Below are 17,084 nucleotides of genomic sequence, written 5' to 3'. Positions count from 1 at the left end.
GAGTAGAGAGTAATCGAGGCTTTATTAAGCAGAGATGTGCTGCCTCCTACAGCTGCTGCCGAAATGGCTGCAGCTCGGTGAGCACACACATTTATACTCTGCCTACTGGGCGGAGCCAGCAGGCAGGGATCTACCCCCGTACCTGTACCTGGCCTTACCGTATTACCTCTCATATACGTTATATATACAAACAGTGGTGACTACCACAACCTTAACGTATGTTCTTTAATAATATTACTGCAACAAATATATACTTTAACCCAAGCTTTTAATAATATTACTGCAACAGATATAAAAGATAATGGGTGGGATTGAACTAAATGGGAACAAAGTCCCATAGCGAACGCGTTTAGCCGCGTGTTTCCTGGCGATTGCAGCGCCGACGAACACAACACTATAAAATGGCACCCCAGTTAGAAAGGGGGTTCAGCGGGTGGCCAAGGCTGCACGTAGTCGTGTTCTGTGCACTGAGGAGCTCCGTGCGCCGGCCCTCCACAGTGTAGTGAGAGATCGAGACTCGATTTTTAAATGGCGTCCCGACCTCCGGAGCCCCTGATGCGATCCCTGACCTCCCCCTAAGCCCCAAAGACACCCCTCACCACCCACGCAGGGCATCCCCAGCCCGATCTCCACCACATAAAAGATGCAGCTTGGCCCTTTTGCAGTGCCACCCTGGCAGTGCCCCTGCCAGCTGGTGGTGCTACCTGGACACCTTGGCTGTGTCAGGTGGGCACCCAGGTGGCACTGACAGAGTGTCGGGTGGGCAGTACCAGGGTGCCCAGGTGGCACCACCAGTTCCAGGGAACCACCCTGCCCAAAGCACACGCACCTGGGTGCCTCCAATCTCCTGGGAGACGTGCAAATCTGTCTGGTCTACGTTTGTGGAGACCAGTACTGATCGGTGCTTACCCGAGGGCTCTAAGGTGAAGGGGATAGATCCCAACACCTCAGGAACCTCGGGAATTTGCACATTAAAGTGAGACTAACTGTCTCGGTTCAATATGCAGATTTGCCTACAAATTAGATCGTGTTAGATCTCGCGAGGCACTGTGCGATCCCAGGCTGGGGGTCTCCTGGTTTCTATCGTCCACACCGCGGCGAGCTGCTTTTCGGGTGTAGCACGGCCGTTCGATCACGCCCAATACATGTAACAATTTCTTACATTCAGTGCTGGTTGCTCTCGCAGCCAGCTGGCATGGACACATGGATTGAATGGTCTCTTTTTGTGCTGTGACTATTCTACGACTCGATTAAATATTTTTTCATTGCGTGAATGGTAAATCTGGGGGAACAGGTTCCAAAGGGCTGAGGTGATTTTGGTTAGCATTGATCGATTCAAATGCAACAGGTGATTGACTTTTCCGAAAGACTTCCACCATTGGGATTTTCCTTGCCTCATGCCTTGGTGTTCTCTGCACTAATTGCTGGAGATTGATGGCTATCATTAATTAACAGCTCCATTACCAGAGAGACATAGAGAAACCTAGAAAATAGGAGCAGGAGTAGGTCAGTCAGTCCTTTGAGCCTGTGGACAGGTAATAGTAAATAGTGGACTATTCAATAAGATCATGGCTGATCCTCAATCTGAATGCCATATTCCCATGCTTTCCCCATACCCCTTGATGCCTTTACATTCCAGATATTTCCTTCTTAAATATAGTCTGTGGCTTGGCCTCCGCCGGCTTCTATGGTAGAGAATGCCACAGGTTCACCATCCTCTGAGTGAAGAGGTTTCTCCTCATCACAGCCCTAAATGGCCTACCCCATGTCCTGAGACTGTGACCCTTTATTCCTGATCCCTAACCAGAGGGAACAACATCCCTACATCAAGTGTATCATGTGGTTACCAGCATTGTGGAAGACAAGCTGGAAAGGCTTTTGATCAGTCATTCCCAAGTTATTGTAGAGGGTGCAGTGCTGCACGCGAGCAGGATTGTGATTAGAATCATAGAATCATAGAATTTACAGTGCAGAAGGGGTCATTCGGCCCATCGCGTCTGTATCGGCCTTTGGAAAGAGCTGTTTAAGTCCACATCTCCACCCTATCCCCGTAACCCAGTAACTCCACCCAACCTTTTTGGACACTAAGGGCAATTTAGCATGGCCAATCCACCTAACCTGCACATCTTTGGACTGTGGGAGGAAACCGGAGCACCCGGAGGAAACCCACGCACACACGGGGAGAAAATGTAGACTCAGCTTTACTCTGTATCTAACCCCATGCTGTACCTGTCCTGGGAGTGTTTGATGGGGACAGTGTAGAGGCAGCTTTATTCTGTATCTAACCCTGTGCTGTACCTGTCCTGGGAGTGTTTGATGGGGACAGTGTAGAGGCAGCTTTATTCTGTATCTAACCCCGTGCTGTAGCTGTCCTGGGAGTGTTTGATGGGGACAGTGCAGAGGGAGCTTTACTCTGTATCTAACCCCGTGCTGTACCTGTCCTGGGAGTGTTTGATGGGGACAGCTTAGAAAGAGCTTTACTCTGTATCTAACCCTGTGCTGTACCTGTCCTGGGAGTGTTTGATGGGGACAGTGTAGAGGCAGCTTTATTCTGTATCTAACCCCGTGCTGTAGCTGTCCTGGGAGTGTTTGATGGGGACAGTATAGAGGAGGCTATTTGTATCTAACCCCGTGCTGTACCTGTCCTGGGAGTGTCTGATGGGGACAGTGTAGAGGGATCTTTACTCTGTATCTAACCCCATGCTGTACCTGTCCTGGAAGTGTTTGATGGGGACAGTGTAGAGGGAGCTTTATTCTGTATCTAACCCCGTGCTCAGGGCCGGCCCAAGGTACCGGCAACTCGGGCAGTCACCCGGGGCGCCATGTGTTAGGGGGCGCCAAGAGACTCGGGTCCCGCGCATGCGCAGTTGGGCCGGTGCCAACCAGCGCATGCGTGGTGGCCGCCCTCCCCAGGGCGGCCCGCTCCGCCCCCCCCCTCTGTCCGCCCCTCCGTCCGTCCCGTCCCCCCCCTCCGGCCCCCCCCTCCGGCTCCGCCACCCCCTCCCCCCCCGGCCCCGCCCCCCCGCCCCCCCCCCTCCGGGTTTGATGGGGACAGTGTAGAGGGAGATTTACTCTGTATCTAACCCCGTGCTGTACCTGTCCTGGGAGTGTTTGATGGAGACAGTGTAGAGGGAGCTTTACTCTGTATCTAACCCCGTGCTGTACCTGTCCGGGGAGTGTTTGATGGGGGCAGTGCAGAGGGAGCTTTACTCTGTATCTAACCCCGTGCTCCGGGCCGGCCCAAGGTACCGGCAACTCGGGCAGTCGCCCGGGGCGCCATGTGTTAGGGGGCGCCAAGAGACTCGGGTCCCGCGCATGCGCAGTTGGGCCGGTGCCAACCCTGTGCTGTACCTGTCCTGGGAGTGTCTGATAGGGACAGTGTAGAGCAGGGTTTTTCAAACTCAGGGTTGCGACCCACAGGTGGGTCGCGGGTGGGTGTCAGGTGGATCGTGGTGCGATCGGCCGTGGCGTTCCCGATTGCGGGAAGAAGTTCCCAACTGCCGCGACCGGCTTTTAAGAATGCCGACCGCAGGCTGTCCCTGATTAGTTGCGGTGTTTGAGGGGGAGGGGTGGCACGAGGCTGGGCTGTGGGCTTGTCGCCGCACGCAGAGCGGTGGTGGAGGGGGGGACGGGGACTGGGGCTGACGGGCATCCACATGGATGCAATGCTAACGATGGTGGCTCCAGCTTAGAGCTCCGCTCTATTTCTCGTCCTTTGCGCATTGCTCGGCTCGTCCCCCACCACCAATCGGCAGTATGCAACCTGCGGCTACTTGGTCAATCTGTTCCACGGCCAGCACAACGTTCGTTTGCCCTCCCACGAATGTAAGTACTGGTCGGGAAGTGGTCTGTGACTGGGGTGGATACAGTGGGGTGGATAGAGTGAGAGGAAGTCAGGCCAGGTTTCTCGGAATACTGTTTAACCGAGGTCAGTCAATATGTGAACACTGGAAGAAACCTACAGACATCACTTTGTGCCGCCATCTCTGGAAACCAGGAAGTAACTGCTTTTGGTTATAATGGAGCAGGAGGTGACTTGGATGTTTGGATAGTGCAATGCAGTGGAACCAGTCAGAAATACTGTGACATTATACATGTTGGACAAGTTACTTAATCTCCCCTAAAGTCGGAGTTTGTAAAGTAAAAACAAGATTGTACGTTGTTCTATAATTGGTTACATTTCTAAAGAAATGGGAATATATTTAAAACGAAGTTTGTGTGTAAATGTAAGGGTGCTCATGTTCAACTGAAGTTGTTTTAATTTTTAGCAGTAAAAAGTCATAAATTTGGAAAAATTAGGTATTAGACATAAAGTTTCAAAATTTACAAAAAGAATGCCGTCCGCAACCGGCTTTAAATATGAACGATGAGTCTTTCTGCGAGAGGCAGCGGCAGAGAGAAGGTCATTCACCCGGCACGTCAATGCTTTGGGTGCATAGAGGTGAGATTCCTCCATTGTGGACCTGCCAGCAACAGGACTGTGTGAAGAACTGAAGATGGGTCATTTTGTAAAAAGGTCCAGAGGGCCAGAGCTACAAACAGAGCAGGATCTCACAACTAAATCTGCTGGAGAGAGCTTAGGACAGTCCACTGTAGGACAAGGCCGTGCTGGTCAGAGCCGTATTGCGAGCTTGAGGGCCTCTGGTGAACAAACAATGAAGAAGAAACTGAAATCGGGAACAAAACAGTATAAAGATAATTTCTTGAGGTATGACGTTCATTGTCACAATGCAAATCAGGATGCAAAGCCCACGTGTGTTATATGCAGGGAAGTACTGACAAATGCGGCGGGATTCTCCCATCGCGCGGCTAATTGTTGACACCAGCGTAAAAATGGGAGTGTTTTACTCCGGTGTCAACAGGCCTTTTGGTGCCCATGCCGCTCCAGCTGCTGACCCCGGCGCCAACTGGGCACCGCGGGGTCCGCGTCTGGGCAGTCGCACCGGCAGCAACGTATGCATGCGCAGTGGCTCCCTTCTCTGCACCGGCCCCAATGCCAAATGGCGTAGGGCTAAAGGGGCTGGCACGGAACAAAGGAGGCCCCCAGCCCGAGAGGTCGGCCCGTCAATTGGTGGGCCCCAATCGTGGGCTAGGCCACAATGGAGGCCCCCCCGGGGTTGGACCGCCCCCCCCCCCCCCACCTCCCCACAGGCCACCCCCGGACCCTTCAATGCCGAGATCCCGCTGGTTCAGAGCATGTTAGAACGCCGCCGGAGGGACTCGGGTTTTTTGTCACGGCCGCTCGGCCCATCCAGGCTGGTGAATCGCGGGGGGAGGGGGGGGGGGGGGCGGGCGTTATGCGACCCCTGACCGGCGCTGAGCCGACCACGCTGGCCCCAATGGCGCCAATTCTCCACTCTGCGGATTGCGTCCCGGCGTTGGGGCAGAGTGGCACGATTCGCATGGTGCCCCGGCGATTCTCCGACCCGGCACGGGGTCAGGGAATCCCGCCAGAGAAGTTTAAAATCCTCAAATCATCAAAGGAATTTGAAGAGTAAGCATGGCAAGTACGAAGAGAACCCTCTTGATTTTTTTCAAAGCACTTAGCAAGAACTTAAATCGTCCGCTGACATCCTTAGTAGAAATTTGATTTGATTTGATTTATTATTGTCACATGTATTAGTATACAGTGAGAAGTATTTCTTGCATGCTGTACAAACAATGCATACCGTACATAGGGAAGGAAGGAGAGACTGCAGAATATAATGTTACAGTTATAGCAAGGTGTAGCGAAAAGATCAACTGAATACGAGGTAGGTCATAGATAGAATTTACAGTGCAGAAGGAGGCCATTCGGCCCATCGGGTCTGCACCGACCCTTGGAAAGAGCACCCTACCCAATGTCAACACCTCCACCCTATCCCCATAACCCAGTAACCCCACCTAACACTAAGGACAATTTGGACACTAAGGCAATTTAGCATGGCCAATCCACCTAACCTGCACATCTTTGGACTGTGGGAGGAAACCGGAGCACCCGGAGGAAACCCACGCACACACAGGGAGAACGTGCAGACTCCACACAGACAGTGACCCAAACCGGTAATCGAACCTGGGACCCTGGAGCTGTGAAGCATTTGTGCTAACCACTATGCTACCATGCTGCCATTCAAAAGTCTGATGGCAGTAGGGAAGAAGCTGTTCTTGAGTCGGTTGGTACGTGACCTCAAACTTTGGTATCTTTTACCTGACTGAAGGAAGTGGATGAGAGTATGTCCGGGGTGCGTGAGGTCCTTAATTATGCTGGCTGCCTTTCTGAGGCAGCGGGAATTATAGATAGAGTCAATGGATGAGAGGCTGGTTTGCGTGATGTACTGGGCTACATTCACGACCTTTTGTAGTTTCCTGCAGGCTCCATACCAAACTGTGATACAACCAGAAAGAATGCTTTCTATGGTGCATCTATAGAAGTTGGTGAGGGTCGTAGCTGGCATGCCAAATTTCCTCAGTCTTCTGAGAAAGTAGAGTTGTTGGTGGGCTTTCTTAACTATAGTATCGGCATGGGAGGGCCAAGACAGGCTGTTGGTGATCTGTACACCTAAAACCTTGAAGCTCTCGACCCTTTCTACTTCGTTCCCATTGATGTAGACACGGGTATGTTCTCCACATATCTCCAATGTAATATTGAATGACAAAGTAAGAGTGATCGTGAGGACCAAGCAGGCCCACCTGCCGCATTAAAGGTAAGCACTAATGGTGTCTCGCGAAGGTTGGCCGGCATGGGTCCCAAAGGTCCGCCAGTTTCTGAAAGTGGCTCTCGGAAAAAAAGGTTTGAAAAACACTAGTGTAGAGGGAGCTTTACTCTGTATCTAACGCTGTGCAGCACATGTCCTGGGACTATTTGATGGGAACAGTGTAGAGGGAGCTTTACTCTGTATCTAACCCTGTGCTATACCTGCCCTGGGATTGTTTGTGGGGACAGTGTAGAGGGAGCTTTACTCTGTATCTAACCCTGTGCTGTACCTGTCATGGGACTATTTGATGGGGACAGTGTAGAGGGAGCTTTACTCTGTATCTAACCCTGTGCTGTACCTGCCCTGGGATTGTTTGTGGGGACAGTGTAGAGCAGGGGTGGGCAAACTACGGCCCGCGGGCCGCATGCGGCCCGCCAAAGGTATTTCTGCGGCCCACCAAGTCATTAAAAAAAAAAAAAAAAAACTTTTTCTAAAAAAAAATTAAAAAAAAAAAAATTTTTTTTTTAAAGGTTAATGGGTGGGGGGGCTGTTGGATTACTTACTGGCATAGGGTGGATACGTTGACTTGAGTAGGGTGATCATTGCTTGGCACAACGTCGAGGGCCGAAGGGCCTGTTCTGTGCTGTACTGTTCTATGTTCTATATGAGGCGCCCAGAATCATAACCGGGTGAAGTAATTATTTTACTTAATATACTATGCGGCCCTTTGTGAATTGTGAATTTCTGAATGCGGCCCTTGCACGGAAAAGTTTGCCCACCCCTGGTGTAGAGGGAGCTTTACTCTGTATCTAACCCTGTGCTGTACCTGCCCTGGGGGTGTTTGTGGGGACAGTGTAGAAGGGGTTTTACTCTGTATTAAACCCCGTGCTGTACCTGTCCTGGGGGTGTTTGTGGGGGCAGTGTAGAAGGGGTTTTACTCTGTATTAAACCCCGTGCTGTACCTGTCCTGGGGGTGTTTGTGGGGACAGTGTAGAAGGGGTTTTACTCTGTATTAAACCCCGTGCTGTACCTGTCCTGGAAGTGTTTGCTGGGGACAGTGTATAGAAGACTTTCTGTATCTAACCCTTCTGGTACAGACAGGGAGAGATATGGCTTGCTGGGAAATTTGAGAAATGGTTTTGGGGATACTGTGGAATACTGCATTTCCAAAGATGTAACAACTGAGCTTGTCTTGGGTATGTTTTCTCTTTTTGTCAGTGGGCGCCTGAATTTTATTACCCCCTGGAGTCAACGCTTGGACCTAAACAGAGCACCAGGCTGTCATATCCAAGCTATACTATCGGCCAACGAATTCACGGTAAGGGCGAATCAGCAAGGACAATTCAACTCTGTTCAAATGGCTGCAGATTACATGCAGGTGAGGGCGTTTGCCAGGCAGCAGGTGGAGGGGTTCCTCTCGCTGCCCCCACGAGGGGTGCGGGATCGGTTGCTCTCGGGGGTGTGGGTTGGAGGCGGGAGGATTTCAGACATATACCGGGTAATGCAGGAGGGAGACGAGGCCTCGGTGGAGGAACTGAAGGGTAAGTGGGAAGAGGAGCTGGGTGAGGAGATTGAGGAGGGGACGTGGGCGGATGCCCTGGAGGGAGTGAATTCCTCCTCTTCCTGTGCGAGGCTTAGCCTCATACAGTTCAAGGTGCTGCATAGGGCCCACATGACTGGGACGAGGATGAGTAGGTTTTTCAGGGGCGAGGACAGGTGTGCTAGGTGCTCGGGGAGCCCAGCGAACCACGCCCATATGTTTTGGGCTTGCCCAGCGCTGGGGGAGTTTTGGAAGGGGGTAGAAAGGACGGTGTCGAGGGTGGTGGGATCCAGGGTCAAGCCAGGCTGGGGACTTGCAATTTTTGGGGTTGCAGTGGAGCCGGGAGTGCAGGAGGCGAAAGAGGCCGGTGTTCTGGCCTTTGCGTCCCTAGTAGCCCGGCGGAGGATCTTGCTCCAATGGAAGGATGCGAGGCCCCCAAGCGTGGAGGCCTGGATCAATGATATGGCAGGGTTCATTAAATTGGAGAAGGTGAAATTTGCCCTGAGGGGATCAGTACAAGGGATCTTTAGGTGGTGGCAGCCTTTCCTGGACTTCCTGGCGGAACGGTAGGGAAATAGGCCGGCAGCAGCAGCAACCCGGGGGGAGGGAGGAGGGAGGGAGGGGGGGGGGTGGTTTGGATCGGGGAGAGGGAGAACTGTGTACATGGGTTTGTGGGATGTGGCGGGTGTTATCTCTTTCCCTTTTGTTGTTGGGTGTTCCTTTGTGTTTTTTTTTCTTCTTTTGTTTGTAGTTGCTTTTGAAGTTGGGTGGGAATTGTTCTTGGGGTTCTTGGTTTGTTAATAGAGCTGAGTTGTTTATATTTTGTAAAAATTTCAATAAAAATTATTTTTAAAATAACAAACAAACAAATGGCTGCAGATGATATCAGCATGTGACTGTTTAATGCATTTATATAATCGTCCTCTTCTCACTATTTTAGTACAGATTCTAACCAATTTGTTTTAATTATGTCAACTCCTCCGCTAATTTTGTGGACAGGAGATGCCAGTCGAATGCACTATGTAGCCACGTGTTGATATCACTGGCCAACATTTCTTCCATCTCGATATCATGTAAATAACACTGGACGGCACAGGGCATGGGTTTGGTGAATCTGTGGAACTCTTTGCCGCAGGAGCTGTGGAGGCCAAGTCACAGAGTATCTTTAAGACACAGATAGATAGGTTCTTGATTAATAAGGGAATTTCTTGATTAATAAGGGGATCCAGGGAGAAGGCAGGAGAACGGGGATGAGAAACATATTAGCCATGATCGAATGGCGGAGCAGACTCGATGGGCCGAATGGTCTAATTTTGCTCCTGTATGTTATGATCTTATACACATGTTCACAGTGATATTATTTACGATTTTGTATGATACAGTATATAAGTGATTGGAGACATCCATGTGGAAGGTGTAATGTGCTTGGGAGGAATTCCATTGCGTAACTTCCCAACCCACCAGTGGGGTTTGCCTCATTTTATGCCTGTTGGTGTCTCATTGACAGAGGTTGATTACTATGATTAGTCAACAACTTCATTATCATTGTATCATGCAGCTAACAGGATGGTAGAAATCAGCCCAGCTGCTCCTGGCAATTCCCTGACATAGCTAATAATCATACCGAAATTCACCATTTTTAAAGCTGTAGTTTCACCTGCTATCACTTTTTTTCCTCTCGACTCTCTTCCCTAATCTCTCTTTCCACATTATCAATTATTTTAATTTATGTTTTATATTGTTTCTTATTGAACTAAACTTGGCTGAGCTAGGAGCCATGTCCCTGGTTAAAACTGGGTTCAGGTGGCAGCTATGAAGTGAGTGGCCGCACGTTTGGTGGCTCCTGCTGGAGGTGGAATTGTTTGGTCCTTTTCACCCAATATAGGGGGCATTTGCAGGTGCAAAGTGCACGAAGAGCGAGAGATAGGAATTCTCCTCCGGTAAGGCCTGTTTATGGCTTTATGGCGTATTGAGTGAGGAGTGTAACGAGCAAGGGGCAGCCGTCTGGCCGGGAGGGCTTTCAAGGTGCGACAAATGGAAGTATGGCAGAGAGCTCTGGGGCATCGTTGATTGCTCTGTGATCTACCGAGTAATTGGTGGATTCTTTGAACGCCAAGTTCCAACAGCAGAGGCAAGAGGTATCGGATGACCTGGCTAAAGTGGCGGAGCTGATCATGACGGCTATTGAGAGAGTGGAGTAAAGGCTGGCGGTGCAGAGTTTAACGCTCCAGAAGGTGGAAGCTTTGGTGGTGGATCATGAGAACTGGTTGGCATTGTTGGAGGCAGAGATGGTGTAACAATATGGATATTGTATGGGAGATAAAGGGTTAACAATTTCATGTAAATACATCTCACCACCAGATAGTGGTCAAGAGCAGTCACATATATCATGTGACAACCCTTGATTCGAGGAGAAGGTGTTTAAGCACGAGAGAGAGAGCAGTTGTGTCTTTGAGAGTTCTGTAATTAGAGTGATAGCACAGTTTAATTTAGCAACCTTAGTACTTAGGAATACATTCAAATCTAGTTGAAAGTAGTGTTAATAAATCAGCTTTGTTTATGAATATCGCTTGATGTTCATTGTTAAACACTACACATTCAAGACACCCAGACAAAGAAAACAGAGACCACCACATGGTACCAAGAGTAGTTCCTGAGGTATACTAGTAAGGCTTAGTGAGAAAGCAAAAATCTCCATGCGAAAAAAACTTGGGAAGATCGAAGAAAGAAACTTTACCAGGCTCCGATTGCAACGACTTTGCGGAAGCCAGTAGCGTTGAAATAAACTGCCCAGTCGAAGCAGAATGCAAAACATGTCAACGAAACCAGTCACAGCAACAAAAAGAAACATTGACGATGTATCAACTAGTCAAGACTCCATAGTCAAAGGTTAGCATCGATCTATTCTACTTCCATGGTAATAATTATTTACTAATCATAGATTACTTCTCGAACTACCCTGAGGTGATCAAATTGCCCAATTCTAATTCGAAAGTGATCATAAAAGCAACCAAAGAGGTGAAACCCATTTACTGTCATGACAGACGACGGTCCATGTTTTGACAGCTGCAATTGGACAGAATTCTCACAAAGGTTGATTTTCAGCATATCAGGTGAAGACAATTACATCCATAATCGAATGGGAAAGCTGAAAAAGGTGTTCACATAGCAAAGCAACTCCTAAAGGAAGCGTTGGATTGAAGAAGCGATCCATTCTTAGCTCTACTCAGCTGCAGCGCTGCACCACTAGCTACGGGTTTGTCACCAGCCCAACTGCTGAAGAATCAACAGCTACGTACAACTTTAGCATACTTTCCAATAGCAGACTCTGATAATGATCATACAGTTCAGAAAATGAAGCAGCACAGGCAAACTCAACAGCATTACTACAACAAGACAGCTAAGGATCTAGCAACGCTAGAGCCAGGAGATAATGTGCGGGTACAGATTCCAACTGGAGGATGGTCCTGCATGGCATTTGTGATTCACCAAGCAGCTCCACACCCCTACGTCGTTCTCACAAACAAAGGTTCTATCCAACGAAGGAATCATAGAACGCTTCTCAAAGTGAAGACAGCTCAACCTGTATTTCCACACATCGAGCTTGACACAGAGCTACTCAAGTCAACTTCTACAGCACAATGGCAAGATGTTGTCCACCACAAAAGACAGACATCTGCCGAACAACCACGATTGAGAAGACCACCCGTATCAAAAAGAAGTCGGACAAATTCAACTTGTGAACTGTAAAAAAACAAATTGTTAACAAATGACAGTAACCATTCACATGTATGGAACATACAATGCGCTTACCATGTATATATGTTTGTACCAGTCTCTAAACATCTTCAAAGGAAGGGGGATGTAACAATATGGGGGATAAAGGGTTAACAATTTCATGTAAATACATCCCGCCACCAGATGGTAATCAAGAGCAGTCACATATATATCATGTGACAACCCTTGATTTGTTTAGACGTGAGAGAGAGCAGTTGTGTATTTGAGAGTTCTGCAGTTAGAGTTAGAGCATAGTTTAATTTAGCAACCTTAGTACTTAGGATTACGTTTGAATCTAGTTTAAAGTAGTGTTAATTAAATCAGCTTTGTTAATTAACATCGCTTTGATGTTCTTTGTTAAACACTACACATTCAAGACACCCAGACAAAGAAAACTAGAGAACACCTCGAATGGTGTTCATGGTGGAGGGCCAGAAGTGGCTGAAGGAGTAAGTGGACAACTTGGAGAATCGCTCCAGGAGGGGAGAATCTCCGGATTGTGGGGCTGCCTGAAGGGATTAAGAGAACGCAGGCGACGAAGTATGTGGCGAATATGTTTGAGAAATTGGTGGGGGAGGGGGTTTTTGACCGTTGTCCAGAGGTGGATCGAACGCACAGGGCACCGAGGAGGAGGCCGAAGACGGGGGGGGGGGGGGGGGGGGGGGGACGGCAGCTGAGGACGATGGTGGTGCGGAAGCATCGTTTTCTGGACAAAAAGCATTCTGTGGTGGGGGAAGGAGATGGGAGACTGTACCTGGGAAGGAAGCGTGGTGTGTATCTACAGGACTTGGGTGCGGAGTTGGCCAAGCAGTGGGCCGAGTTCAACAGGGTGAAGGCGGCCTTCTGCAAGAAAGGAGTGAAGTTCGGGGTCTTGTATCCTGCTCATCTGTGGGTCACGCACCAGAATCAGGAATTTTATTTTGGTATGCCGGAGGACATGAGTAAATCTATCAGAGACCATGGACTGGGCGGCTTGTGAGGAGACTTTGGAGATGCCAGTATGGGGAACGCGGGTGTGTATGCCAAGCAGATTGTTGTATTTACTGTGTGTGGATGTCTTCAAATGTTCTTGGGGAATTGCGGCTGAGGGGTGAGCAGTAGGGAGGGGGGGGGGGGGGGGGGGGGGGGAGGAGGGGAGGTGGGGGGGAGGGGTTGTAGATGTTGGCGATTGCCTAGAGTGGGGTGGGCACTATGCTAGAAGATAGTCTAGTTAACGAGAATGCAGTAGGGGGAACGATCCATGGAGGGGGGAGGGGATGGGTTGGTTTTATTTTCTTTGTTTATGAGGGGGGGAGAGGGGATGCTGACCTGGGTGGAGTTGGTGGGCCGCAGTTGGTTAAGGGAAGATGGTGGCGGATACATTGGGGAGGCCCAGAGGGTGAGTGGACCTGGGGGAGCTGGTTAAAGAGGATTATGGCTGATCGGGGAGGCTGGTGTGGGGTTCCGGGATCCCCACCCGAGCTGGTTGGTTACGCTGGATGTTTGGGAGATGTAAAGGCCGATTGAGAGGTCTTGCTTTCTCGCACATTTAAGGAGTTTGAAGGCTAAAACGGTATTTCTTTGGACGCATTTGAAGGTGGGGACCTGACGAAGTTGAGGAAGGGGGTGGGTGGGGCAGGTATTCCACTCGGAGAGGAGGTTGGGGGAACTGCCGCTTCAGCTGGGAGGGGCGAGTTTTCATTACTTTGTGATACAAATGGGGCGGAGTTGGGCCCGGCTGCCACACCCGGTGCTACAGGCAACCCCCTGTCCGAGGAGGAAATAGGAGAGAGCAAGTTCTTGGATATACATGGGGAGACAGGTCTGTCATAATATACACATCAGTATATAATGGTGCAGAGACACACACTGACTGACACACTGAAAGACCAATCAACACACACAACACAGCAGCCAATCACCAGTTAGGGCACACTCACTATAAAGCCAGAGGGCACTAGTTTTCCCGCTCATTCGGGATGCAGCCTGTCAGAAGGACAGAGCTCACAGCTTGTAGCACAGATCTTCACCATGTGCTGAGAGTATAGACTGGTCAGGATAGGTCTTCAGTTTAATCTAACATAGTGTCGACCCACAGTGAAAGTATGTTCAACAGTTCCTAGCTTAATAAAATAGCATTGTACTATTTCAAGTGTTGGTAGCCTGTATGTGTTACTGCTAAGGTAAACGCAGTCTCCACAGATCTAGAGTACCCAACACATCAAGGTCATGTCCTGATTCTGGCTTGATGCTAATAATGTTAACAGCTTTATCAGAACCAACTGGGTTAAATCTGGACTTCTTTCTCGAGACAGTTCCCACAAAAGGAGCTTTCTAGGGGCTATGTTGCTATTCCAGTTACTCAATCAAATCCAGCGTTAATGAAACTGGCCTACTCCCTCTCCAGGAACATCCAGCCACCAGTGGTTTGCACTGTTGCCTCACAGCGCCAGGGACCTGGGTTCAACTCCGGCCTTGGGTCACTGCCTGTGTGGAGTTTGTATGTTCTCCCCATGTCTGTGGAGTTTGTACGTTCTCCCCATGTCTGTGGAGTTTGTACATTCTCCCCGTGTGTGCGTGGGCTTCCTCCGGGTGCTCTGGTTTCCTCCCACAGTCCAAAGATGTGCGGGTTCGGTGGATTGGCCAGGCTAAATTGCCCTTTAATGCCCAGGGATGTGCAAGTTAGGTTATGGGATGACGGGGATAGGGCAAGGTGGACACTTGTAAATGGGCAGAGTGCTCATTTGAAGGGTTGGTGCAGACTCGATGGGCCAAATGGCCTCCTTCTGCGTTGCAGGGATTCTACAATTCTATGAATGTAGCCGTGGTAGAGGGGCAGACAGTCAAAAGATTAGGGGGTCAATAGAATTAGATTGTGAATGATGCAGAGTGCTCCCAACATACTGTCAATATCCCCTGTCGTTGACAGCCAATGTCTCATAAATTGCTGCATCTGTCTGCTTAACACCATCTGTGGCTACAATCCCCACATCTTGCCTCCAGCTCCTCCCCTCTCCTTGGCCATTATCTCAGGTTCACAGTCTCAGTGTCTTATTTGACCCCAAACCCTTTTTGTTACAACCTGATGAGGGATAGTGAACCTTCTATTCAGCCTCCTAGGTTGGTGACAACAACAATAAATGTTTCACCTTTCCTTTCCAAAATCAAATGTAATGAATAATTAGGAGCCAAACAAATGAGTTTTTCTTGAGCCAAATATGTTACTAGCCATCAAACCCAAGAAAAAATAATTAAAAACAGACGTCTCACACTCACACACACTCACATTCACACTCATTCACACTCAGTCACACACACTCAGTCACACACACTCACTCACACACACATTCACTCTAACTCACACTCATTCATACTCTCACTCACACACTCACACACACACTCACACACACACACTCACTCACACTCAGACACACACACACACACTCACTCACACTCAGACACACACTCACACACACTCTCACTCAAACTCACTCTCACACACACACTCATTCACACACACACACTCACTCACACTCACTCACTCACGCACACACACACTTTCACTCAAACTCACTCACACGCACACACTCACACACACTCACACACTCACTCACTCACACTCACGCACACATCAAAAGTAAGGAACGTTAAGTGAAAGTAAAGAATAACAGCTAGGGGGCGGGATTCTCCATCCCGCCAGCCCCGTTTTCTGGCACGCCCCTGCCAGCAGCAGGATCCACAATTCAAGTTGCCGACCAATGGGGTTTCCCATTGCGGCCATCTCATGCTGTCGGGAAACCACGGGCGTGCACGCGCTGCCAGCGAAGCGGAGGATCCCACTGATGGAGAATCCCGCCGACGGAGAATCCCGCAGAGGATTTTGTTTGAGCATATCTTCACACATACACACACACACACAGGGCGCGATTCTCCGCCCCCACGACGGGTCGGAGAATAGCGGGAGGGCCTTCCCGACATTTTTCCTGACCTCCCGCTATTCTCCCCCCCACGCCCGCCCCCCCCGACACGAATCGCTGCTCGCCGTTTTTTTACGGCGAGCAGCGATTCTCCCCTATCCGCTGGGCCGATTTCCCAGGCCTTTACGGCCGTTTTCACGAATTTAAACACACCTGCTCTCACCGTTCATGAAAATGGCCGCAAAGTGCCGTTCTGCACAACCACGCCACCGATTGGCACGGCCGCACCACGGCCGCGCCAAGGGTGGCATGGGCCCGCGATCGGTGGGCAGCGGGTCCGATTCCCGCGCACTCTTTGTCCCTCCGCCGCCCCGCAGGATCAGTCCACGGGACGGCTGAGGGGCATGACGGACCGCGCATGCGCGGGTTTGACTCATAGGCGCGATGACGTCATCCGCGCATGCGCGGCTGACGTCATCGTGCGCATCAGCCGCCGTGAGTCTTGGCGGCCAGGCTTAGCGAACGTTCGCTAAGCCCGCGCTGCCATTCTTCCCGGGGGCACGATGCTAGCCCCGACCGGGGGGGGGGGGGAATCGGGTCCCGGGAGGGGGCGCGGAGGCTGCCGTGAAACACGGCCGGTTTCACGGCAGCCTTTACGACTCTCCGCATTTGCGGAGAATCGCGCCCACAGTCTTTTCCTTCGGGTAATATTTCCCTGGCCTATTGAACCATAATAAACACTCCTGTGGCCAACAAGGCCTGGCATTGGACTTGAACCCGCAACTTCTGGTCCAGAGGTAGGGATACTACCCACTGTACCACAAGACCTTCTGAGTTACAAGAATCTACAGTTGGAAGCCCTTCAATGGCTTTTTGAAGTGTAGATCATTAAATGTTGCAGCTAATGTAAGTTATCAGGTTCCGTGGAGCAGATAGGTGTAGAAGATGTTGCAATCAATATAAGATCTCGGTTTGTCGGTGGATTTTGGGTACGCTGATGTCTTGAACTGAGGTCTTTGTTTATTCCCCACGACGGTGTCTGTCATAGCTTGGTCCATCCCAGTTCTTAAAGCCCTTCAGGAGGTGCAGATTCCAAAGGAACTGGATTACCAGGTCTGCTGTAGTCATTGTCACAGAACAAAGCCACATTTTGGCATCTCCCCTCAGAAATCCTTGACACATTTTAAGTTCGTGGAA

At 50.1% G+C, this 17,084-nt stretch overlaps 1 protein-coding gene across 10 annotated transcripts in view; it reads left to right on the top strand.

Moving 5' to 3' along the window:
* LOC119955717 overlaps positions 1-17,084 on the top strand; it is a 120,719-nt gene that overhangs the window by 42,718 nt on the left and 60,917 nt on the right. For all 10 annotated transcript variants that reach the window (XM_038782210.1, XM_038782214.1, XM_038782213.1 and 7 more), the window contains one exon: positions 7,893-7,992. In XM_038782210.1, coding sequence (XP_038638138.1) covers positions 7,893-7,992 — 100 coding nt within the window. The remainder of the gene's footprint in view (positions 1-7,892; positions 7,993-17,084) is intronic.

This window comes from Scyliorhinus canicula, chromosome 21, assembly GCF_902713615.1.
Source record: "Scyliorhinus canicula chromosome 21, sScyCan1.1, whole genome shotgun sequence".
Lineage (NCBI taxonomy): Eukaryota > Metazoa > Chordata > Chondrichthyes > Carcharhiniformes > Scyliorhinidae > Scyliorhinus > Scyliorhinus canicula.
The sequence above is the reverse complement of the archived record's forward strand: the minus strand, read 5'-3'. Positions and strand labels throughout refer to the sequence as shown.